Consider the following 26,578-nt stretch of genomic DNA (forward strand, 5'->3'; position numbering starts at 1 on the left):
TCTTTCACAAAATGTTTTTTTACGTTTTTATTTTGTTAAAATCTCAGAAAACGTCATATGACCAGCAGAGGGCGCCATCGCTGTACGACACGTTAGGTTTTGTCTATTGTTTCCAGGTTTAAAATTAACAGGATTTTTCTGCTTCCTGGTTTAGCTACTGGTTCAGTTCTTTTATTTAATTCTCATACTGCAAAACAAAAGTTGTAAGTTCATTTTTTGTACAAAGTAAAACAGTAAAACAACAGTATATTGTCTTCAGTTAGAGCGTCTGTCAGTAATGTAAGGCCTGCACGACACTAAAGTCAGTCTACATAAGTGTGTAATGTGGCTTTAAAGCTCATTATCTGACGATACAAATGTGACTTCTGTGAGTAGAAGCTGTAATCGGACAGAAATCCCAGTCACTTTCTATGATAAAACACAACCTCCTGAATGTTAATGAACAAGAAGAAAAGAACTCTCAAAAACATGTACAGCGAACTCAAGAGTTTTGGCAGAAGAAGTCCACTTTGTGTGTTGATACCGAGTCCACTTTGTGTGTTAATACGAGTCCATGTTAAACACACAAATCAGACGTTGGGTTCTTCTTCTTCTCCTGGAAGTGACGTTTTAACCTCCGGTCGTCCACGTCCTCGACCTGAACACGCACGGATCAGATGCTGACGTCCGTGAAGTCTCGACGGGAGAATCCTTTCTGCAAGAAGAATATTAATATTTCATCAGGGACGTGTCAAAAATAGAGTGATAACCATGCAGCTGTTCAGTGAAAACCGTATTCATGTAATCACGCCACCCACAGCGAGTCCGTTTCAGTACAGCCCAGTCTGGAAATAAATACTACAACATTCTATTTAATCTGGACTCTGTTTTCTAGAAAAACTGATCCGAGAGTCATTCTTAAACTCTTAGATGAGAGTCCAAACAAAAGAGTCCAGACGATACAAATGAACCCTTTTCTACTCCTGGACGAATGAGGGATTACACCGATAAAGTACAAATATTTCAAACTACTGTTCTGTTGCATATTTAAAAGCGAGTAGCGGCACGGCAGAAGGTTACGTAAGTTCTAATGAGTCAACTCTCTTTATTTAAACTGATCTCTAGGTCTTGTTTTAAGCCTCTGATTGTGTTAATGGCAGAACAGTCTCTTGTTGGCGGCGGCCGAACACACACGTCGCCTCTCTCTTTTTGTGGAGCTGGGCCACTGCTCTTTGGACTATCTGAGGTGAAAGCTCTCGGTGACGGCCAAGACCAAAGAAGACCTCAAGATCCCCTCCAGATTCGGCACATTCCTGCAGAGCACCAGCCCCCGAAAAACAGAGGAGAACACAGGCAGCTCAGACTCCGACAATAACAGACTGAGCGTTGACATTTTATTTATTTCCATCGTGTGACTTTCTTCTTTTATGTTCTTTCATTTGTAGCGCTCTGAAGAAGGCCGCTGTGGCACATGCTCTGAAAGGTTATGAAACAATGATTTATTGTTGTTTTTCTGTTTGACTTACGGTATTTTCCAGACTATAAGTTGTTTTCATAGTTTTGTCCTCATATGGACCCAAACTTACCGTATTTGCCGAATTATAAGTCACACCTTTTTTCATAGTTTTGCCTGGGGTGCGACTTATACTCCGAAGCGACTTATATGTGATATTATTTGTTATTTCACTCTGACAACCACAAGAGGGCGCTCTAGGCTCTAAGCGACGCAGAAGAAGAATCTGCACTTCCTCTTCCTCTGGAGTTTGTGGAGTTGTTTAGAAGTGACACAGAGGAAGAAGAATTCAATGGATTTAGTGATTTGGGGTAAAACTGATGCTTTGGTAAACTTGTTAGCATGTTCTTTATGCTATAGTTATCTGAATAACTGTTCATATGTTACGTTAACATACCAGACACTTACCACAGTTCTGTCTGTGCCTCATGTAGCTGAAGGTGTTAGCGTTAGCATACGTCATGTAGCTGAAGGTGTTAGCGTTAGCATACGTCATGTAGCTGAAGGTGTTAGCGTTAGCATACGTACACCTATTCACCATGTTCTCTCATCTGTTATTATTTTAAACTGCATTTCAAGATGAAATGTCTGTTCTTGGTCTTGGATTTCATCAAATAAATTTCCCCCCCAAAAATGCGACTTAAACTCCAGTGCGACTTATATATGTTTTTTCTTCTCTATTATGCATTTTCTGGCTGGTGTGACTTATACTCCGAAGCGACTTATAGTCTGGAAAATACGGTATATAGATTGTTTTATCATTGTTCATTGTTTTATGTTGCATCAAATCACCAAAGCAAGTTCCTATGTTTGTGAATTCGGTTCATTGATAATGGAAATAAACCTTTTCTGATTCAAATACTTTTAATACATGAAGTATGCGGTTTCTGTTTTGCCAGTAACTGTTCGCTCCCAGCTACAAATGATTACCTTCAATATTCATTTACAATTCTAGACAAAAACTTCATGAGAATTTTAGCTTTTCTTTTCTAAAAATAAATGCGGTTATGTTGCACCACTTGTGATTTCTCATCCTGAGACATGACTGTGAGCGATGAATACTCCCGACTTCTCGGAGAAGACTCACACTTAACACGACTGCTCTGACAACCAAAATATTTGACTTTGCTCAGCCAAATTCCCCCGATAAGGCTAACGAGATCCAGACACCAGGAATGGGGAACGTGGGCGGGGCCGTGGAAACAAAAATGTGAGCGGACGCCAGCTGATAAATCGTCTGTGAAGAGCGCCGCTTAGCAACACCCACCCAAGCTCCTCGATCCCACACGCTGTAGGATAGTATATAGAATAGTATATAGAAGATAAGATAAGATATTCCTTTATTGTCCCACATGGGGAAATTTCATAATAGTACGTAAATATGATCCACAATAGAACGTGGTTATGGCTCGCTCCACGACGTCCCAGAGGAAGTGCTTCCTGTTCCTCTGAGGAAGTCCAGTGTGTCAGAGCAGCTTCTCATAAACACATGAGTCACTGTCTGAGGCTCAGTCCAGCCAGAATTTAAAAAAATAGAACTCCAAAGACAAATGTACAAATCCATGTTTTTGTGTCAAGTTCAACTATTGCATAATGTTCAAAATGTGTTGAATTATGTCCAGTTTCTTCAACGTGCAAAGACAAAGATATTGTGCTTTTGTTTTTCTTGTACTTCTTCTTCTTCTTGTGCTTCTTCTTCTCATGCCTCTTCTTCTCCCTCTCCTTCTCCTTATTCTTCTTCTTCTTCTCCTAGTGCTTCTCCTTCTTCTTTATTCTTTAGACTTCTTCCCCTCGATTGCTCGTTCCACCTTCATATTTAACTTTAACTCGAGTAGATTGTTCATTATTGATCTAAAACAGCTCATTAACATAAACAAGATTCACTTCCTGTTCAGAACTACACACCTGATAAGCCCCGCCCCCTCACCAAAACAAGCAGCAGATTGTCATTTAAATGTTTAGAGTTTTGACATCAAAGAATCTTAAATGCACGAATCGGGAGTCTTAACTTTCAACAAAACAAATCACAACTAAGCACAGGGACGTGGGCGTGGAGCGTGGGCGGGGACAGGAGGTAGGGGAGAACAGGAATTATTTTCTTAGCAGGAATCAATCAGAGCCGAGTAAACGAAGGACGAGGAAGCACTGTCGTAATTAAAGCACTTTAAAGGTTAATTTTGGCTAATATCTCCTTTTAATAAAGCATAACATGAGATGAGCCGTGTTTGTACGGGTTTTGATATTATTGGTTATTCCTACATATTGTTTGGCCATTAAAAGACCTAAAGAAAGTACTTCTGATAAAAGAGATAAACTAGGTCAGGACCACACAGGATTTAGAGGAAAGCGTTGTTTTATTGTGTTTTGTTTTTCCGTACTATAATTCATATCCCACACACGGATCTGACGAGTAAATCACAACTCGACGCTCAGTGATTTGCAGTTGCTGAACACATTTGTCGAAAGCGCTGGAGTTTTTTACTATCGAGTGGTTTTATTACTCACTAAATCTGTGACATTTACAGCTTGAATATCTTAAAGTGACAGTGACAGGTTTTTACAATCCTCTAATTCTGACTTTATTTGGTGTATTTGTACCGACCAAGGAGATGTTTGTGGACTTCCGCAGACGCCACCCCACTGCCCCCTCACCAGTGAACATCCAGGGACGGGACATTGAGAGAGTGACTCATACAAGTACCTGGGTGTTCATCTGAACCACAAACTGGACTGGACTCATAACACAGACGCACTGTACAGGAAGAGCCAGAGTCGGCTCTACCTCCTGAGGAGACTCAGGTCTTCAGGAGTGACAGGGCCACTCCTGAAGACCTTCTACGACTCTGTGGTGGCATCAGCTCCTGTAGGTGTGGTCTGCTGGAGCAACAGCATCACAGAGAGGGAGAGGAAGAGGCTGGACAGAGTCATCAAGAAGTCCAGCTCCGTCCTGGGCTGTGCTCTGGACTCGGTGCAGGAGGTGGGGGACAGGAGGGTCCTGGCTAGATTCACATCTATGCTGGACCATGAGTGTCGCCCCCTGCAGGACACTCTGTCCGCTCTGGAGAGCAGCTTCAGTGAGAAACTGATCCACCCTCGATGTGTGAAGGAAGGGTTTCGTAGGTCTTTCCTTCCTGCTGCTGTCAGACTTTATAACAAAAACTGTTAGTACTGAACACTCGCAATACTGACCTAACCATGTGCAATTCTGTCATATGTGCAATTGTTGTTGGAATTCATGTGTAATTCATGTGCTGTCGTGACACATATTCATGTGCAATTACTGTCGTGATCACATGCAGTGGTATTTATGTATTTATTTATTTATTTGTCTATGGGAGTTTTTATTTATTTATAGGAGATCTTCTACTGAAAGTGTTTTTCAGACTTCCTATAAGTGATCTGTTCTTCTGTATCTACCTCTGTATCTACCTGCGTTGCACCAATGAAATTTCCCCATGTGGGACAATAAAGGAATATCTTATCTTATCTTATCTTAGTTTTACGCCAATCGAGCAGGTATTTGAGGAGAAAACTTTTTTTAAATCTGTAGAAAATTGACAGGAAGTAACATCACACCAGGGAAGTTTATGCATCATTTACACATGGTCAAATAAAACAAAATTGTGCCATTGAGTTTGTTTTGTGAGACTGGCCCAGTGTTTGCTGGGTAATTTCCTAGTGTGACGTCATCAATTACAAACAGGAAGTTGAATTATAAACCTAATAAATGTCCTATTCTGTGATAACATTTGTATCCTTTTCAGCAGAATCATAAATATATGAACCTTAAAGTGCCTATGACAGGTTTTTACCATTTACTAATTCTGACTTTATTTGGTGTATTTAAACCTGTTGTACTTATACATTATAGTTTTACACCAATCGAGCAGGTATTTGTGAAGAAAATGTTAAAAAATCTGTAGAAAATGACAGGAAATGACATCACACACTCGTTCCAGTCAAAGTTTATGCATCATTTACACAAAATAAACTACTTTTTTGACTCTCTAAACATAATTCAACTCAATAAAGTCGCTCTCATATATTTTAATTTGACAAATAAAAACAATTGTGACATTAGAAGTTTTGGGCCAGTGTTTGCTGGGTAATTTCCTAGTGTGATGTCATCAGTTCCAAACAGGAAGTGAAATTATAAACCTTAAAAAATTAGCTATTCTGTGATGACATTTTGTATCGTTTTTGGCTACATTTGAAATAGATAAAACGCATTTTAGTTCCACGAGTGGTCCGACCTGTAGGGGGCGCTTTAAGTCCTCGTCAGTGCCTTTAACCTGTACTTGAGCAGCAGAAAAAACACGGCCCATCTTACATCTGCTGACATGATTGCGGGTCACATGCAGGACAATGGAAACTGCACAGCTCGTATAACCCTCCTTCACTTTCGCAGTAATCTGTCTTCGTGAGGCAGAAACCCCCCGGCGGGCCCCTTCGTGGGGGGCTTTCTCTGCCTTTATCACCAGTACGAAGATGCTTAAAGGAGCCAAGACAAACACGCGCAGCCCCCACAGAAAAACACAGCGACCGGGCTGCCATTTCCTGTCCGCGCACGTGACGTAAATTATACAAATCGCCCGTTCTTCCCATTGCTCAGAGGCTCTGTGTGATTGACAGGAGGGTTTATCCAATCGCAGTGAAGGACGAACGCTCAGAAGAAGCAGACAGCGCTCATATTACGGTGCTAAAATGCAGACATTATATTTAAAATTTCATTCCAGTTTTTTTTAGGTTTATCGTTTTACTTCCTGTTTATAACTCATGACGTCACACTAGGAAATGCCGTAACTGTTAACAAGTTGTGAAATTGTGAAAGTCCAATTATATGCACATAGTAAAGTATCAAATGTTATTCTGAACTAAAAGTGGGCAATATATGTCAAAATATAGATGATAATGAATGTATTTTATGTACATTTATTACACTTCCTTTGTGCAGCTCATGCTTTTTGTATATTGTCAATGTTTTTTTAAGATATGCTGAATTTTAATAAATTAGTTTTATATTGTTTAAAGTTTTTTAAAAATCCCAAAAGAGCTGATTAATATGCTAAAAATGGAAAAAGTTACATTGGAAACTTTACAGGGCTACGATGATGTTTTGACACTTCATATTAGTTAAACCTCAATTAAAACCTTTGAACGACATGTTGGACTGACATTAAATCACGTAAATATATTCTATGTTTTGTTGTTTGTTGTTGTCATGAGTTGTTTACAAGTGCCACAGCGGGTCCAACATCCAAACAAGCTGTGAATGCCACAAAGAAACCTCTAAATGTACGACTTTTGGCGCTGCCTTTCTCCCGGGGCTTTGGCTTCGGTAAATCACCACAAAACAAACGGCGTGACGGAATCCGGGCCCTGGCAGTGGAGGATGTCCCCTGGCAGTGGAGGATGGCCCTGGCAGTGGAGGATGGCCCTGGCAGTGGAGGATGGCCCTGGCAGTGGAGGATGGCACTGGCAGTGGAGGATGGCCCTGGCAGTGGAGGATGGCCCTGGCAGTGGAGGATGGCCCTGGCAGTGGAGGATGGCCCTGGCAGTGGAGGATGGCACTGGCAGTGGAGGATGGCACTGGCAGGGAGGATGGCACTGCCAGCGCACGGATCCACATGAGCGATGTGAAGTCGTTTGGGCACAGAGGGCGGCCTCAGGTCCCGGGACAGAGCCGGCACTGTGGAGCGGCTTATGTCTCCTGACTCTGTGAAGCAAAGCCTTAAAGAGTCCCTGTAACCCGGGGCAACGCGTCTCTATTCACCCGGGGTTCAGAAGCATGCGCCTCGAGACACTGTAAAAAGAGGGGCCCCCGCTCTGTTAACGGGCAAAGACGTCTTCTGCTCTCTTTGTGCCGTCGTGAAAAGTGAGCACTCATGAGTATGTATATTGTACTTTTGGTGTAGTTGCAAATACTTTTAAAAGCAAAGGGAACTTTAAAAAATGTCAAAGGAGCTCGAGCTTTTACTTCGTTTATTTACCTTTTATTATATGATCTGAGTGGACTTTAAAACGGAGGCCAAACATAGCAGGCAGTTATCATAATATCAGGACTATATTCTTCAACGAGACGTGTTAAATTAAGCATTTTTCAGTCTCAATGTTCTCTCTCGGTTCTATCACATTCTTCACAGAGAACCTTCTGTGTTCTTCAATTCAGCTTTTCCTTCTCTTACCGTTTAGCCTCGATCGAACTGTGACGGAACGAGATTTGTTTAATAAATGATTTGAGTTTGGTGAAGGGACAGCGTCATCATCACTCGACCGTGCTCTGATTTATGAGTTTTACCTGATTGTAAAACTTTTTTTTATTTATTGGACCGTGTATTTATGTTCACTGTGTTAAACTGCTTTCATTTTTATTTTATATGCTTTTATCTTTATTTTATATGCTTTTATCTTTATTTTATTTGTATTTAATTTGCTTTTATTTTTATATTATTTTTGAGTTTATATGCTTTGATTTTTAGTTATGCTTTTTGTCTGATACTGATCAAATAAATTGCCCTCGGAGCTTCAAAAAAGCAATCCCAATCACAGTATTTTCCGGACAATAAGTGTTTTGTTATGTTTTTTTTGCTGGTGCGACTTATAGTCCGGAAAATACGGTAGATACACGAACCTCCTTCAGCCCAGGAGTCTTACCTGTTTGTAGTCTTTGTGTAGTTTGTTGTACTGGAACATGTTGGAGAGGACGGTGGAGGCCGCTCGCGCTGCTTTCAAACTCCCGGCGCTAAAACGAAACACAAAAACACAATCAGAGCGAGCAAAGCGACAAAGACTGGCACAAATCCAGCTAAAGAACGAACGAACGTGTCGCAAAGAGCACTGTGTGACACGCAGCACGGATGTCACCATGTCACATTGAGAATTGTGAGAAAAAAACATCACGATTCAACAATTATTCACACAATATTCAAACAACAGTGAAATCTTTCATTTTCTGTCATTCTCGAGGTCTGACGTGTGAATGTTCCTCAAGTTTGTGAGCGACTTTACATAAATGAAATACAAAATAAAGTTAAATATGACAAAAATAGCCCAATGTAAATAGTTACCGTATTTTCCGGACTATATGTCACACTTTTTTTCATAGTTTTGGCCGGGGTGCGACTTATACTTATATTTATACTTATATACTTATACTCCGGAGCGACTTATATGTGATATTATTTGTTATTTTCACACTTTCAATCGCATTTCTCTATACTCCAGTGTGACTTATATATGTTTTTTTCTTCTCTATTATGAATTTTTTGGCTGGTGCGACTTATACTCCGGTGCAACTTTTAGTCTGGAAACTACGGTATATACATTTAAGTCTATTTTTTGGACAATAGTTAGCTTTATTTAGCTTCTGAAATTGTCACGATTAACGTGTTTTCCGGACTATGAGTCGCGCTGGAGTATAGGTCGCGCTGGAGTATAAGTTGGGCTGGAGTATAAGTCGCACCCTGGCCAAAACTATGAAAAAAGGTGCAACTTATAGTCCGGAAAATACGGTATTGTTATTTGGTTGAATTATCACGACACAGACAGGAAGCAGGGTCGAGCTGGGGGACATGGGTAATAACGATAAGCTCATGGTCACGTGCCCCACCCACCTGTTGTCGTGGGTGCTCTTGATGCCCACCAGCTTGGGCAGACCGTTGAAATAGGAGATGTCCCGGGCTGCCAGGGAGCTACAGGCGACCAGATGATTGAGGGCGCCGCAGATGTTGATCGCCACTTCGCTGGAGGGCGGTTTCTGCAGGCCGTCGGGGGGCAGCTTGGAAACCAGCACGTTCACCATGTTCTGGGCTGCGACGCGGGGCAGACACGAGGCACGTTTGTAAATGAAGGCGGTCCCCAAGTCGGGGAAAACGATAAAACGTAGAAAACAAAACGCAGCGATAAATAGAGAATCCTTTTCCTAATGGGACGTAGAGACGTACAGATAAACCACACATGCAGATATTTGTTTAGAGTAACATCATTGCCGTATACGATGATTATACTTATATATTAAGCTTTTAATCAGAACTAGTATATCCCATTAGAACACCAAGAAAATACTATTGTTCAAAATTAAGTTAAAACTAAGAATTTTCCATTATCTTTGTGGTATCTAAATGGGTATCGAGTATCGAGCCTTAGACCAGAGGCGAGTAGAGTATCCAAGAATTGTACTCAAGTAAAAGTGCCGTTACTTCAAAATAGAATTATAGTTAGAAGTGCAAAGTTGTTCTCTGAGAAATTACTCAAGGAAGAGTAAAAAAGTATTTGGGGAAACTATTACTCAAGTAAGAGTAACTGTGAGAGTAACTGTAGGAGTAACTGTAAGAGTAACTGTAAGAGTAACTGAAGTAACTGTAAGAGTAACAGTAAGAGTAACTTTAAGAGTAACTTTAAGAGTAACTGTAAGAGTAACTTTAAGAGTAACTGTAAGAGTAACTGTAAAAGTAACTGTAAGAGTAACTTCAAGAGTAACTGTAGGAGTAACTGTAAGAGTAACTGTAAGAGTAACCCTAACCTTAACCCTAACCCGGCGCGGTCAAATAGCCTAGCAGTTTCAGGAGCGCCGCGGCTCTGTAGACACTCCCTGAATAATAACAAAAATTATTACACTGTCACTGCACTATCGTTGCACTGTCACTGCACTATCGTTGCACTGTCACTGCACTATCGCTGCACTGTCACTGCACTATCACTGCACTGTCACTGCACTGTCACTGCCACTGCACTATCGCTGCGCTGTCACTGCACTGTCACTGCACTATCGCTGCACTGTCACTGCACTGTCACTGCACTGTCACTGCACTGTCACTGCACTGTCACTGCACTATCACTGCACAGTCACTACACTATCACTGCACTGTCACTGCACTATCACTGCACTGTCACTGCACTATCGCTGCACTGTCACTGCACTGTCACTGCACTATCACTGCACTGTCACTGCACTATCACTGCACTGTCACTGCACTGTCACTGCACTGTCACTGCACTATCGCTGCACTGTCACTGCACTATCACTGCACTGTCACTGCACTATCGCTGCACTGTCACTGCACTGTCACTGCACTATCACTGCACTGTCACTGCACTATCGCTGCACTGTCACTGCACTATCACTGCACTGTCACTGCACTATCGCTGCACTGTCACTGCACTGTCACTGCACTATCACTGCACTGTCACTGCACTATCACTGCACAGTCACTGCACTGTCACTGCACTGTCACTGCACTATCGCCACCACAGCATGTGACCCCCGTGTCTCACCCAGGTGATCCTTGTTGGGGGCGTGGCGCGCCAGGTTCCGGAGCAGACCAGTCAGCGGCTTCAGCTCTGCGTCGTTGTTGGAGTCCAGGAGCTCGAGGAGAACGGGCAGCATCCTCTCCTGCTCCAGCACCACAGCGGTCAGCACCGAGGGCCACTGCAGCGCACACGGTACACGTGTGTTTAATGCTCACGTATGATGAAACTAACTTACACATGTGCTGCAGTGCAAGATGACACGCTAACGCAAAATAGCACGCTAACATACTATGACACGCTAACACAAGGTAACATGCGAACACAAGATGACACGCTAACATGAGCTCACTCGCTAACAGGCTGCAGTACAAAGTGACATATTAACCAGGAAAAACCGTGGAATCGTGGCCGACAACAAACGAATCCTGGTTCAAATCATCACCTCTTTTCCTAAGTCACTTTATATTATCAACAGTTATAAACTCGGAAAATAAAGCTTCATTTAAATACCATAATATACAATAAAATTCTAAAAGTTTTTGTCAATTGAGAAAAAAGTGAGATTGCCACACGACCATTAGATACATATAAAGGCAAAATGTTTAGTTAGTTAAGTATTTGATAATGCTTTATGGAGGTTTATTAAGGTGTAGTTATTACCCTTTTAAATCAAGAACATACAGTACATATAATACTGCAAATACACCCTAAAGTATCCCTAATATCCCTAAGAGGTGTAGCGGGGCACAAGAGGGGCACAAGAGGGGCAGAAGGGGGGCACAAGAGGGGTACAAGAGGGGCACAAGGGGGGGCACAAGAGCGGCACAAGAGGGGCACAAGAGGGGCACAAGAGCGGCACAAGAGCGGCACAAGAGCGACACAAGAGGGGCACAAGAGGGGCACAAGAGGGGCACAAGAGGGGCACAAGAGGGGCACAAGAGGGGCACAAGAGCGGCACAGGAGGGGCACAGGAGGGGCACAGGAGGGGCACAAGAGCGGCACAAGAGCGGCACAAGAGCGGCACAAGAGGGGCACAAGAGGGGCACAAGAGGGGCACAAGAGCGGCACAGGAGGGGCACAGGAGGGGCACAGGAGGGGCACAAGAGCGGCACAAGAGCGGCACAAGAGCGGCACAAGAGGGGCACAAGAGGGGCACAAGAGGGGCACAAGAGGGGCACAAGAGGGGCACAAGAGCGGCACAAGAGCGGCACAAGAGCGGCACAAGAGCGGCACAAGAGGGGCACAAGAGGGGCACAAGAGGGGCACAAGAGGGGCACAAGAGCGGCACAAGAGGGGCACAGGAGGGGCACAGGAGGGGCACAGGAGGGGCACAAGAGCGGCACAAGAGCGGCACAAGAGCGGCACAAGAGCGGCACAAGAGGGGCACAATATGACCCCGACCTACCCGTGAGTCTCCGGCGGTGATGTTCTGCAGCGCCCCGAGCGCCGCCTCGCGACTCGTCGAGCTGCCGTCGTTGCTCTGCAGCACCGTCTTGTACAACGTCACGATCTTGGGGTGCCACAGCCACTCGGCGCCTCTGGGCTGCCGGGACACCTCGGTCAGAATGGACTGGTTCTGGTTTTGCTGCTGGAGGATGTTACAGGTGAGTTTACAAATTGTCAGCGCCATATGTCACGATGTATATAGCATACGTCTGACACAAACAGGTGAGGGCTTTTTGCATATGGGTTTGACGGGTTTGTCGCTGCTGGGGGGCGCCAAAAACAAAGTGTTACAGCTTTGTCGCCGCGGGCCTTTGGCTGTCGCATGACGGTCGGTCGGCTTTTGAGGAGCGTAACGTGAGGCGGACACTTCGGTAACTGATCCTCCCCGTGCGCCGGAGAAGAGTTCTAGAGTTTCTGACCGATCGGATGCTTATTGTGAGCCGCAACCGGAGGCGGCGCAACACGCATCGCTAATTGTTCCAAACGGAGAGGTCCTGGAACGTCCTGGTGCTAAACAAAAGGTGCTAATGTTGGGATTGCGCTATTGTACGACTATTTTGACATTTGTGCGTTGGATCGAATTCACGAACCAGCAAATTTAAGCTAATAAATACATAAACTTCCCAAACCGCCGTCGTCCTAAGGCACAGGAATGACTAGCAGTAATCCACTTGTGTCAGTGTTTCATAGCTCTTTGTTACATGAACTGGACACAAGCTCTCCACTGTCCCCGGTGGCAAAGGCAGGTAGTGCACTAACCTGAGAGCTGAAACGACACGTCTCCAAACAGTCGTTTCACAACCGCACTGCACAACGTTTGCGAGCGAGCGTGTTCCCATTGGACGATGCAACACTTCAACTATTTGGAGCGGAGCCAGCAGACCCTCCTGTTTCCTGACCCTTTCTCTCTGACCTGATTTTCTTTTGTTTGAATCGGGTTTGTGTGATGTCAGAGCAGCCTTAAACCTCCTGGGATTGAACGCTCAGTCTGACTTGGGGCCTTAAAGAGAAACACACACTCTAAGTTTCGGAAGTATATTTCTCATTCATTATTGCCACAGGGTTTTAGAAAATATACGTTTAAATACTAAGAGTTTAAAGGTACGACGGAGGCTTCAGCAGCTATATGTGGTAGCTAATGTCCATAGCTTAAACAATTAGCCAAATATTATGAAGTGATTATTAATAGACTGACAGTATACATCTTGTGCTCATTATCACATACTAGATTAGCCCAGAACAAGCATTCAAACTTTTCAATATATATTTTTGTCTGGAAGCCTATGGGAAAAATGAACATCGACGCTGTGCTGCCGTGGTGGAGTGGTTAAGGCACAGCGCACGTATGCCAGGCTCCAAGTACAGCCGGCCGCAGAGTCGTGAGTTCGAACATCAACTCAAGACAGTTTCCTCTCTCTCATCCCCCATTTCACACTGACATTATCATGTGCAATACTGACATAATCATGTGCAATACTGACTTAATCATGTGCAATACTGACATAATCATGTGCAATACTGACATAATCATGTGCAATACTGACATAATCTTGTGCTATACTGACATAATCATGTGCAATACTGACTTAATCATGTGCAATACTGACTTAATCATGTGCAATACTGACATAATCTTGTGCTATACTGACATAATCATGTGCAATACTGACTTAATCATGTGCAATACTGACTTAATCATGTGCAATACTGACATAATCTTGTGCTATACTGACATAATCTTGTGCTATACTGACATAATCATTTGCAATACTGACTTAATCATGTGCAATACTGACATATTAAGAGTTCTTTTACTTACGTACCTACTTTGTGTTGCAGCACCAAAATTTCCCAATTGTGTGGACAAATAAAGGCTAATCTTAGCTTATCTTTCCTGTCTAATAAAGCCTTGGGGCCAAACAACACAGTTGAAGCCACTACAGTGTTGTGTACAGTCATTTTAAACTATATTTTACCTGAAAGCTAAGCCTACAATGACGCATGTCCCGCTCATGCTAAAACTGCAGCGACGCCATGCTCTGTACCTCTTTGTTTTTCCAGCTGAACAGGGTGAAACAGCCAATGGGCTCAATTTCCCTGTGTCCGGACGATCTCCGCGGGCCTTCCAGACGCAGCTGCACTGTCGGAGGGAGCTCGGAGTACAGCTGATAGGACAGGTTCCTCAGAACGCACAGGCAGTTCTCCACCCCCTGGAACACAAGTCATTTCTCAATCTTTGTTTAAAAAAAAAAAAAAAAAAAAAAAACGCGCCGTGTGGATTGCAGTTAAAAGAAAATGCGTATAGCTATCACATCTGTACTGTATACCGTATTTTCCGGACTATAAGTCGCACTTTTTTCATAGTTTTGGCCGGGGTGCAACTTATACTCCAGAGCGACTTATATGTGATATTATTCGTTATTTTCACCCTGGCAACCACAAGAGGGCGCTCTAGGCTCTAAGTGACGCAGAAGAAGAATCTGCACTTTCTCTTCCTCTGGAGTTTGTGGAGTTGTTTAGAAGTGACACAGAGGAAGAAGAATTCAATGGATTTAGTGATTCGGGGTAAAACTGATGCTTTGGTAAACTTGTTAGCATGTTCTTTATGCTATAGTTATCTGAATAACTGTTAATATGTTACGTTAACATACCAGACACTTACCACAGTTCTGTCTGTGCCTCATGTAGCTGAAGGTGTTAGCGTTAGCATACGTACACCTATTCACCATGTTCTCTCATCTGTTATTATTTTAAACTGCATTTCAAGATTAAATGTCTGTTCTTGGTCTTGAATTTTATCAATTCAATTTCTCCAAAAAATGCAAAAAAATGTGACTTATACTCCGGAGCGACTTATAGCTCGAAAAATACAGTATACGTTTGCGGTGAGATGCAGTAGGACATCGCACTGTTATCGCAGGAGGCTGATTGTTTATCGAGCCTCTCCATCTGGTGCAAGGTTGGTCCGCATGTGTGCAAAGTATTTCGGGGTGTGCTACTTGTTGACAGGGCTCTAACTCAAGTCGGATGTGCCAGACCGCGACGAGCGAAGTCAAGAATGCGAGCTGGCTTTGCAACCGTCGGATTGTGTCAGCTGCTTGTCATTTATGGCTTTGGAGCTAAATGCTTCGCGGGGCGTTTGCGGTAAACAGCTACGGTATCGTCACCGTCGAGTTTCGGGCCCTGACGCGTTGACGCCGCGCTACCGTTGGCCCGTCGGGGGTGTTACCTTGTCATCCGCCCTCTCCTCCTGCTGGACGTATGACACCAGAGAGTCCACGAGCCCACGCATGTCTCTCATCTTCTGCCTCGTCCTCTCGTTAACCGAGCTCATGTTCCTGCACAAGGCACAAGTCGGACTTATGTCACACACGTCGAGCCGCACACATGTATTTGGTTTAATTTGTTTTTCTATACTTCAATAATTCTCTGTCTGGTAAGAATTTCAACCCCCAAAAAACACCATAACTCACAAAATATGTTCTGTGCTGGTATAAAGAAAAACATATGCAAACAATGAGACTGTCAAATTTGAGATAAATGGCTGCGATTGCTTACTAATTTAAAGCGCCCCCTACAGCCCGGACGACTCATTGAGCTAAAATGCAGTTAAGATGCATGTATTTAGAATTTTGCAAAAAATTATACATTTTTTTATCACAGAATAGTTATTTTTTTAGGTTTATAATTTCACTTCCTGTTTTTAATTGATGATATCACAGCAGGTAATTACCCAGCAAACACTGGGCCAAAACTCATCTAATGTCACAATTTAATTTAATTGACAAATAAACTGTATGAGAGCGACTTTATTTTGTTGACTCAATGTTTAGAGAGTCAAAAAAGTTGTTTCTTTGTGTAAATTCTGCATAAACTTGGATAATGGAATGAGTGTACTTGGTGTGATGTCACTTCCTGTCATTTTCTACAGGTTTTTCAACTCCACAAATACCTGCTCGATTGGTGTAAAACTATCATTTATATGTACAACAGGTATAAATACACCACATAAAGTCAAGATTAGAAAATCGTAAAAATCTGTCATAGGCACTTTAAGGAGCGCATTTAAGACTCGCCCCTAAAAATATGCCTTCCCCTTCTTAAATTGTTTTTAATTATGATTTTAACAGTCTATTTTCTTGCTATTATATAAGAGTTATCGTGTTTACCCAAACTACTGAACACCACCATTACTTGGAACACAGATCTATGACATTGACGGGCAGAACGTTGTGCGCGGTTACCGTAAACATCCCGTCGTATTATAGAAGATGTCTCTTTCGGAGGGACTGAGCGGGATACTGCCGCACAAAGGCACCATAACTTTATCCGTCAGCTCTGATAAGGCCTCTTTACACAGCTTTTCTTTCAGATGATCTCGAGACGAAAGATTCCACAAGACACCTGCGGGACAAAGGAGAAATCGATTGCGCTCGGACGGGAAATCAATAGCAATACAACGCGAGTCGGGTCCGCGGCGCCGTCCTTACCGGTGATGTTCTTCCTCAGCTCCTCGTCGGGTTCGCCCAGTATACCCACCAGGCGCGCCACTCCCCCGGCCTCGATGAGCGCCACCTTGTTGTCCGAACTCTCGTAGATGAGGTTTCGCGTGGCGCCGGTCGCGAAGCGCTGCACTTCCTGGTTGTCGCTGGAGAAGAGCTGGACCAGCGCCGGAATGCCGTGCAGCGATCGAACCTGAGGCGAGGAAGGACGCGACGGGTCAAAGGGGCCGTGCGGGAAATGTCGAGCATGCGTTGGCGTAGGGCGGCAGGAGAGACTCACCTGGTTTTTGGCCTCGCTGCTATGGTAACACTGATGTTGGACGTACGCCGCGCCTAACACTTGCAAGGCGCTGTCGGGCTCGGAGATGTATTTGACGGCTGTGACCATGTCCAGACCCTGCAAGCTACAGACGTACAGAACCATTCAACGGCTTGTAAATTATATATATAACTTTGACAAAATAACTATATCATTTTGCATGTTTTTATTTCACCAATTAATTAAACTGTTTGTTTCTTCATAGGTTTTACCGTTGAGAAATGCGCATCGTTGTCATACAAGCACTTCACAAGCCTATAATGGCTTAAGATAAGATAAGATAAGATAAGATATTCCTTTATTGTCCCACATGGGGAAATTTCATAATTTTTTTAACACAGGAAGTTCTAAAAAAATCTATGAAAAATCTATCATGACTGAATAGAATAACACATAAATGGAATAACTCACATTCTCACATCCATAATACAAAACAATGGAAAACCAAGCTCTTCAAAAATCTTCAAACTTATAATAATGCATCTATTGAAAATCACGTGACTCCCTATGAAGGTTAAAAGTAATAACTTGGGTCTTCTGTTTGGAGCAGTAAACAGACCATACAAACCCTAACGAACCCTCCCGCTCAGCTGCCATTAGAGATTAATGAGTTTGCAGTCTTCTTCAATGATAAAGTTCAGAACATTAAAAATACCATTGATCCCACTGTGCAAATAACAACCGCTCGTCCAGCTCGACCCATCTGTGGCTGACAAAACTGTCCAAGAGATCACAAGTCTGAGCTCCTCTACATGCTGCCTCCATCCATTCACTACTAGATTCTTAGGTCTATGTTGAGAAGTCTGTTGGCTCTAATCACTCAAATAGTCAACATCTGGAACATTCCCAAGAGCATTAAAAACCGCGGTCATTAACCTCTAAAGAACTACCGGTCCATCTCAAACCTAACATTTTAGGAGAAAGTCCTGAGATAGTTGCTCACCAACAACTTACGGTAATAGTTATCTTATAATTAACTTTTTTATTTTATGTTTTCCAGTCTGGCTTTAGATCACAGCACTGAGACTGCTGTTGTCATGGTGACAAATGACATCCGCCTGAACACTGACACGGACAAAGCCTCAGTCTTAATTCTGTTAGATCCGAGTGCTGCTTTTGACACTGTCGATCATGGGATCCTCTTACAGAGACTAGAGGACTGGGTGGGCATTACTGGCACTGCCCTAAACTGGTTAAGGTCCTATCTGGAAGACAGTAAGTACTTTGTGTCTCAGACCACATGCCCCTGACCTGTGGGGTGCCCCAAGGGTCAGTCCTGGGTCCCCTTCTGTTCAACCTAGACATGCTGCCGTTAGGTCAGTTGACATGTAGCGAAAATGTGTCCTATCACAATGATGCAGACGAGTCAGATCTATGTTTCACTGTCGGCAGGTGAATATGGACCAGTTGATTCACTCTGTCACTGCATCCAACAGATCAGTGTGTAGAGGCAAAACAACTTTCTCCAGCTGAACTCGGACAAGACTGAAATCATCGTCTTTGTCTCACAGAAACAAAGAGAAAGTGTTAGTGTCACCTCCAGAGTCTCGATCTAAAACCTACCAATCAGCAGCTTTGTACCATCTAAAAACATTGCCAAAATCAAAGGTATAGTGTCCAAATCAGACTTGAAGAGACCACGCGTTTGTCTCCAGTAGATTAGACTACTGTAACGGCCGCTCACTGGCCTCTCCAAACGAGTTGTAAAACAGCTGCAGTACATCCAGAACGCTGCTGCTCGGGTCCTGACTAGAACCAGGAAGTACCATCACATTAGTCCTGTTCTCAGGTGTTTGCACTGCCCCCTGTGGTTCAGAGAATAGACTTTAAAGCAGCTCGGCTTGTGTCTCTTCATGGCCTAGCACCAAACTACATCGCAGACATGTTAGTGCCATATGAACCATCACGGATTCTGAGGACCTCAGGGACCGGTCTCCTGCTGGTGCTCAGAGTCATGACTAAACATGGGGAATCAGCGTTTCAGTTTTATGCCACTAAAATCTGGAACAGTCTCGTTGAGGTTGTGAGACAGGTTCTATTCTGACATTGCTTAAATCAAGACTAAAAACAGTTCTGTGAGTGAAGTCATATTATCTACAATTCTTAGTAATCAGTGACACGCGCTGTACTCACCCTCCTAAAGCATCGTTGCTGTGAATGGACGCTCCATCCAGCACGTCCACTCCTTTCCCCACACTCCTCACACTGCGCACAGAAGACGCCCGGTTCATGTTCCCGAACCCGTGGTTGGCCCTCGACACCTGCTGCTGCCACTGTGCGCCCCAGCCGTCCCCCGCCACGGGCACCCCCCTGCCTGTGCCCACCCAGCCCTCCTGGCCGTACCCGGAGTTGTGCTGGTACTGCTGCTGTCTGTTGGCGATGCGGCTGATGGTGCGGTGGGAGGGGCCTTTGTAAATGTACTGGTACGGCGCCTCCTCGTCCTGCCACTGCCCTCTGCCCTGGGCTAGGGTCCCGCTGAGGCTGCGGCGGAGGCTCCCCAGGGGCGGCACGGGCAGGGCGTGGCCGCTGCCCTCTGGAGACGGTAGGACGGTGAGGGGGATTATTTCCTGATCCGCCTGGCAAAAGGACTTGGAGCGGGTGCTTCTGGCGCGGGACTGCGTGGCCTGGTAACTGGTGTGGACTGAGCTGCGGTTGGTTCTGGAGTTGCTTTCGATGGCAGAGCGAGTCGAAAAACCAGAGGAGGGGAGGGGGGCGGTGGCGACCTGAAGGAACGTGGAGGGAAATACATTCAGTGATGCATTACAGTATCAGAAAGTAATGGAATAATCTGTATTTTTTGTGAAAGAATAAAAAGATTTTGAGATTTTTCACTAAATTTGAACCACATGACACTAAAGCTACAACACCTGAAGGATTCTAGATGGAGCTCATCTACAGACAGTTTTCTGCAAAGTCCTGCAACGTCTCAACCCCATTTCATGCTGTACTTTCCCGTCTAATAAAGCATGTGAGCCAAAAAAAAGAGAACATTCTTCATTAAAACCACAAAATAAATAACGTGGAATGACCTTAATTTCAAGTTCAATTTCATGGATCTCTTATTCATTTTTATCCAATTCCTGCAGTATGGGGTTAAGGCAACACCTTCTGTTTATCCATTAGTCTCTCCCCACATTGTTCTTGAGTTTAAAACCAGCAGCACCAAGCTTCCATTTCCCTTTGTGCAACACCAAGACAATTAAACCTGGACTTACAGGAAGGAAACATTTCCATACACAATACTGCTTCTTCTAAGTGCATGTGCGCCCTTGATTCCACTCGGAGAGGTAACGCTTCAGAGCAACCTTTAGAACATACATGTACGTTTTGTTTTGAAGATAAACTGTTTAATCTTGAAGAATAAAAGGCACGTAATGTATTGCCAACCTAAACCAAGCTATACTTTATTATTATGTAGAATTGCATGAAGAAAACCACAAAACAGTGTCGTAACTGTTGTAGTAAAGTACCACACAGACAACGCCAACGGACGATGCGAGAAAATACACAAACTGCTGTTGAAAACCATTGTAAATGTGAGAGTGCGCGACACTTACAGCCATCACTCTGCTGGGCGTGGTGATCATGGAGCGGGAACTGAAGCCATGGTTTGAGGAAAAGCCTCTGGGCGTTTGGTGATGGTAGTCTGGAACCAAATAAAACACTACGGTAAATATTAATTTATTAATTTTTAAATATGAATGAAATCATGAAAATAGTCAAACGTCAAATGGTTGAAGAGGAGTTTAAGGAGGTTTAATGGGAAAAGAAGCACACAAAAGGTCATGGGAGACGGGAGGGAAAGGGGGAGGAACAGAGGAGTGGCAGCTGATGAAGAGGGGACCGGGGCCTCATGTTTGAATGTAAGAATCGACGGGTCAAGAGCTGCTTTTGGTTAGGTTTTCATCTAAGTGCTGCATGTGGGCCTGACCGCAACACTAAGTCTACAGGGATATCTCAGGGATTTATTTTATTTTTTCAATCCAACAGAGTTAAACATGTAAAAGTTCAGGTTTAAGCATCAGACAAATCAGTAAAATGACCCATAAAAGTGTCTAAATATCACTGTATATCCTTATTTGGAAGCTTAAAAATATCCTAAGTTGCAATACTTCTCAATATACATGATATTAACGTGTTTCATGTCTTCAAAACAACATTCCAGATATCAATATGTCAAAAACAGGTGTAATGATGATTATGTGCACTATATTTCTTTGGATTTTCTTAGTCCTGTCTTTTTCCACCAGTCAGCGCATTTGTCATCAAAAGAGAGTTTTTACCCTTCTATTTTACACAATACTCTATTTCTATCAATTTAATACTGGAACATCGTTGTTTCCTGTATACAAATATTTTGTAACTCTTATGTTATAGTAGTCTATCATCAGATATATTCACTTTCAAAACACACCCAGGCTCCGCTCAGTAAAACGTTAAAGAATGTGCATGAACAGTACAGTTTTACTCCAGATTTATGACTAACGTGGAAAGAGAGAAAGAAGTTTACAGATACGAGAAAGTGGTTTAGTCCTCTCAGGTCATGACCCCGATGTGTGGGAGTTTGTGTGGGAGTTTGTACGGAGCATCAGCATCTATCCTCCTCCCACCGTCCCAGAGTGCCTCAAATTCACAGACCCCTTTACGTATATATATCACGGTGCATTCTTTACCCCCGTCTCTGTAGTTCACTTGGCGTCAATAAATCACCGAAACACAAAAACACTGAGGACAAAGCTTTTAAAAATACAAACGATGAAGATTCAGAAGTCGCAGAACTCAAAATAACACGGGAGCCGTTCAGTCCAAACCCTCTATCTAACGTGTGGTGTCAATTAACTCCACTTTAAGTTCTCATCACTATCATTAAGACCGTCTTCAGGGAGATGGCGTCCGCGAAATGAAGGAGCAGTGACTTATGTTCTTGCGCGGCTCCGGTTTCATTTTCAAACCGTTACTTGGTTAAATTTGAGACGTTTGAGAATATGTAAGCTTGGAGATGAACTTTCTATTACCGTATTTACCGTATTATTCCTTTTTTTATAGTTTTTTCATACTCCAGAGCGACTTTTATGTGATATTATTCATAATTTTCACATTGGCAACCGCATTTCACATGTTGATCATTTTCACACTGACAACCACAAGAGGGCGCTCTAGGCTCTAAGCGACGCAGAAGAAGAATCTGCACTTCCACTACCTCTGGAGTTTGTGGAGTTGTTTAGAAGTGACACAGAGGAAGAAGAATTCAATGGATTTAGTCATTTAGCGATACATTTCCCCCTAAAATGCGACTTATACTCCAGTGCGACTTATATATGTTTTTTTCTTCTCTATTATGCATTTTTTGGCTGGTGCGACTTATACTCCGGTGTGACTTATAGTCCGGAAAATGCAGTACTTTATTCAATTATAGTAAATAGATCATACAAAATGAATACGTGCCTTTCAGATTGATCTACGTTTGTAAGATATCAGTGGAAATCGGTTGGAACCACTAGCCTAACGCCATTTATTTGTATTTATCTGTGTGTTTATATACCTCAGCACGTCTATCAGTCATGAAAGGTCATTGGACCAGTGGTCGGATGAACGCTCCTGTCCAAAATAGCCTCTGATAACATAAGAGGACACGGGAAAAGAATGTGCCACACTCTGGGCTGGTAAATGGAGTTCGCTGAGCAATGTTTTTCCTTTGTCTAAGCAAAAAAATGAAAGAAAGAAATCATAGCACAAAGAGGCTTAACCGGAGACATCCAACATTCCTTTTAAGTCTGCGTTACTTTATCTAGCCTGGCCTTTCAATTACCTGTGGCAGTATATCCTCATAATCCCATTGAGAGGAAAGTGCACACACAGCACTCTGCTTTGGCTCAATAGTAATGAATGTTTTTATGTATCGTATCAAAGGTCAAGTGTGATCATAGGGTCGACGTTTGCAATACGGTAAATATCATTCTGTAAAAGAGGTGGAAAGTATCAAATCCTTTCATGATAAACACTGAAAATGATCTGCAATTTGTGGTTAATTTTAGTTCATTCATGTTTTGTGCAGCACTTAAACCCGACCACAACGTCCGACCGTCTCGATTTTGCACTGCGTTTCCCAGAGTTTGCCGTATTATCGTCTGAATATTGTCATTGTGGGAAAAATAGAGCTTTGCACGCAGCGCACAATGTGGTGTCTGTCCTCGCTCTCCGCTCCCATGCACTGAATAGACTCGACCGCAGTAAGAAGTCACCCACGTCGCAAAACCGGTAACTTATTGGCACGGGTTGAAAGTCACTTATTAGAAGTACTTAAGTTCACGTAAATGAGTAGATGTTTTGCGTAATTGTACTTTTTTTTAGTAGATTTTTAAACCTTTACTTGAGTATAATTTTAGCCAAGTGTAGTTCATAACTTTTAAAATCATAGCAGTTACTGAGCATTGTACAAGCCCTGATTGTCTTAATGGACAATACATAAATTGGAAATAAATAGATTGTCTACAGTTGGAAGAAAGAACAATAACCCTAAACAATATAAACAATAAAAGCAGTTTAATGAAGCATTTATTTAAAAATCAACTCTTAACATGCAAATCATTGTTAGTTTTGGCCCAGTTCAACGTATTATTTTTGGCCCGCAGAGGAAAAAAGGTTTAGGCAACGCTAATCTTTATCCACAAACACACATTAAGGCGGCACTGTATCGCCCGCTCTGATTGGACAGAAAATGCAAGATTGCGATTCAAACAACTGACTTCAGATTGACACTGTTTAATCTATCAAGTTCAGAATAACAGACTAAGAATACTGCCGACTCATAACTAGTACTTTGAGTCGTGTTTTTCTTGACTTAAAATGTTGGCAGCAGTACTGGCCATGTACTTTGAATTGAATATACGTTTTTAATACCATATTTTCCGGACTATAAGTCACACCAGCCAAAAAAATGCAAAATAGAGAAGAAAAAAACATATATAAGTCGCACTGGAGTATAAGTCGCATTTTTGGGGGGAAATGTATCACTAAATCCATTGAATTCCTCTTCCTCTGTGTCACTTCAAACAACTCGACAAACTCCGAAGGTAGAGGAAATGCAGATTCTTCTTCTGCGTCGCTTAGAGCCTAGAGCGCCCTTTTGTGGTTGTGAAAATAACGAATAATATCACACATAAGTCGCTCTGGAGTATAAGTCGCACCCCGGGCAAAACTATGAAAAAAGGTGTGACTTAAAATCCAGAAAATATGGTACTCTCTCCACCACTGCTTATCTGCTTCACAAATATTTAGACTGGCACACGGAGGGTTGTGTTTTCGTCCGGGATGATTGACTACAGCTGTTTTTCTAATGATTTTTTCAACTTTTGCTCATTTCTGGACGACATCCGGCCTCCGACCGGGCCGCTCCAGCCGCCTGTTTTCTTTCTGGAGTGGCTGTAGTAAAGAGGCGGGCGCTGTCCCTTCTGCAACAGACTAATAGCCAGGTCAACAGAATCCTGGGACGAGACGGACGAAAGATGACGAGCGTTTTCCCGGGCCAAAACAATCCCCGCTGCTTCCCAGAGCGGCTGAGTGACCACAACTGGACACCCGTGGATAAATAAACCGCGGGGGAGGCCCTTTGTCAATGCGTGGACATGACGGATTCCATATTAATACAGTAGACGGCCCGGGATGTCACGCACGTTTCCGCAGCGGGGGGAAAAAACACAGGAAAACACCAGGAAATAACTGCAGGGAGGATTCGCACAACAGGCAAACTGGCAACGGCATTACAGTAGCACACAATTCATGGCCTACATATTTAATTTTGGTACTTTCAAGTCATTAACCCCCCCCAAAAAAGCTATTAATGATGTGTTGACGATGATACATTGAGCAGAATTCCGACTCTGCCCTCTAAAATCTGCTTATGTCATTCCCATTGCAGAGGAACAAAGAAAATACCCCACCCAACGCCTCAGTGAATACTACAATACTCTGTCTACATGTCAATATTGACAAGTTTTACACTGTTTTCCTTAACTTCAGTGGCTTACAGCTTAAGTTGGACGTTTCATGTGGTATGTGAGTGTTTCCCCCTTTTGAATACTACACCAGCTCAACATCTGGACATTGGTATGTATCATCTTGCATGTAAAACTGCGGTGAAGTTCCCTGTAACTGTTTTGCACGTGTGTGTGTTTTTTATACTTCTGGGTTAGCGTCATCCTGAATTTAAAAAATGCCTAATTTTTTGGGTTTCACAATCGCTGACATTCTGGCCTCGCTGACCCCTCGGAAAAGTCAAGGAGCGAACGGCAGGAACTGCTCTAGGCGTTTCAGCTCGTGTTTTGCGTCTGTCAGTGAGACCCCGGACTCCGGAGCTAATCCCCAAACCCCCCTATTTACAGGCGACGTCATGTCACACAATACTATGTAACCATGGTAATCACAACACAAAGGAGGAGCCCGTTACATGGATTTTGTATGACACCTTTCCTCTTTTTCTCGCTCATGATGTGTCAGGAGGTGATAAGCAAATATGTCTCCAATCTTTATATGTTTTATTGTTTGTTTGTCTGTTTGTTTGTTTGTTTTTTAATTAAAAGTGCACTATGTCCTTGTTATTACTTTGCCTGATATTTGTCACTGTATGGCATTAGCTTGCATGTACTTGGGCCTCAAAACTCCTGCCATGATAACTGCCAATGGATACATTTGGAGTATACTTCTGATGACGTTCAAAAAATGTATCAAACAAATTAATAAATAAATAATAAATACATAAAATGACATTTGAACCTCTTATTTTTATTTGTATGTACTGTTTATTTATTTATTTTTAGATGTCACGTACTTGTGTTCCGTTTACTTTGCTCTCTGCTTGTCTCGTTCTGCGTTGATTTTTTATTATTTAATTGGAAAAGATATGGTTGTTGTTTTTTTAAGAAAGGAAAATTAAGCCTAATCAAATTTAATTACGAGCTCGTCTCAGCAGCAGCGTCCAAACGTGAAAAGTTGCTCATTAAAAATTAACGCAAATCCCATTTTTTTGTCTGAAAAAAGAAAACATCACCCAACTCCTAATGTATTTATAACTAATTAATAGTTTATTAGCTAATATGTTGTACTGTCATTACATTTGCACCAATTTTTATTTTTTAGATAATTATTACTGGTATTTATACAGTTATTCAAACGATAAAATAGTTTAGCCTAACTAGCTTAATGCCCGCGCACCTGTTGTTAATTAGCCATACAACTTCGTAACGAGCTCGCGCGAACACTTTGCGGAACACGATCCGTCACGGGGCACGACACGCACTCACCCGTTGACCCCAGCAGCGAGTCGTCCAGTCGGGTCAGCGAGGAGGACTGCTTCTCGGCCAGCCGCCTCCGGACCTGCTCCTGGACCCTCCTGGCTTTGGCCGCCTGGTCCGGACACGGCCCGTCCGAGGGGACCACATAGGCGGTGCAGGACGTTTTGGGCTGCAGCGCGGACAGAAAGCAGCGCTCCGCCACCGCCGCGCTCATCCTCGCGTCAACCCCCGAAAAGAACGGCACGTTATCCGGACGTGAAGGCGGCGAATGCGTCCCCCG

At 43.2% G+C, this 26,578-nt stretch overlaps 1 protein-coding gene across 2 annotated transcripts; it reads right to left on the reverse strand.

Annotated features, from left to right (window-relative positions):
- Positions 1–88: 88 nt before the first annotated feature.
- Positions 89–26,545, reverse strand: pkp3b (plakophilin 3b). Of its 2 annotated transcripts, none has more exons than XM_072464872.1 (13): positions 26,308–26,545; positions 20,566–20,654; positions 19,142–19,731; positions 16,970–17,093; positions 16,678–16,882; positions 16,432–16,591; positions 15,417–15,525; positions 14,233–14,397; positions 12,147–12,326; positions 10,766–10,919; positions 9,106–9,301; positions 8,147–8,234; positions 89–694 (listed from the first exon to the last, which is right to left on the reverse strand). In XM_072464872.1, exons 1-13 carry the CDS (start codon positions 26,510–26,512, stop codon positions 653–655), a joined length of 2,307 nt encoding a protein of 768 aa, XP_072320973.1. In that variant the 5' UTR covers positions 26,513–26,545; the 3' UTR covers positions 89–652. The 2 variants fall into 2 exon arrangements, with proteins under 2 accessions (XP_072320973.1, XP_072320972.1); XM_072464871.1 differs by having other exon boundaries at positions 12,147–12,329.
- Between the last annotated feature and the right edge of the window lie 33 nt (positions 26,546–26,578).

This window comes from Eucyclogobius newberryi, unplaced genomic scaffold (assembly GCF_026437365.1).
Source record: "Eucyclogobius newberryi isolate DKJ021-1_F unplaced genomic scaffold, fEucNew1.0.hap1 SCAF_5, whole genome shotgun sequence".
NCBI lineage: Eukaryota > Metazoa > Chordata > Actinopteri > Gobiiformes > Gobiidae > Eucyclogobius > Eucyclogobius newberryi.

Excerpts from the sequence above, each read along its gene's own strand:
- pkp3b (XM_072464871.1), bottom strand. The coding sequence starts at position 26,512 with ATGAGCGCGGCGGTGGCGGAGCGCTGCTTTCTGTCCGCGCTGCAGCCC. Across the intron at positions 20,655-26,307 it reads CTCGCTGCTGGGGTCAACGG|ACTACCATCACCAAACGCCC; the intron begins GTGAGTGCGTGT and ends ATTTGGTTCCAG. Across the intron at positions 19,732-20,565 it reads CGCCCAGCAGAGTGATGGCT|GTCGCCACCGCCCCCCTCCC; the intron begins GTAAGTGTCGCG and ends ACGTTCCTTCAG.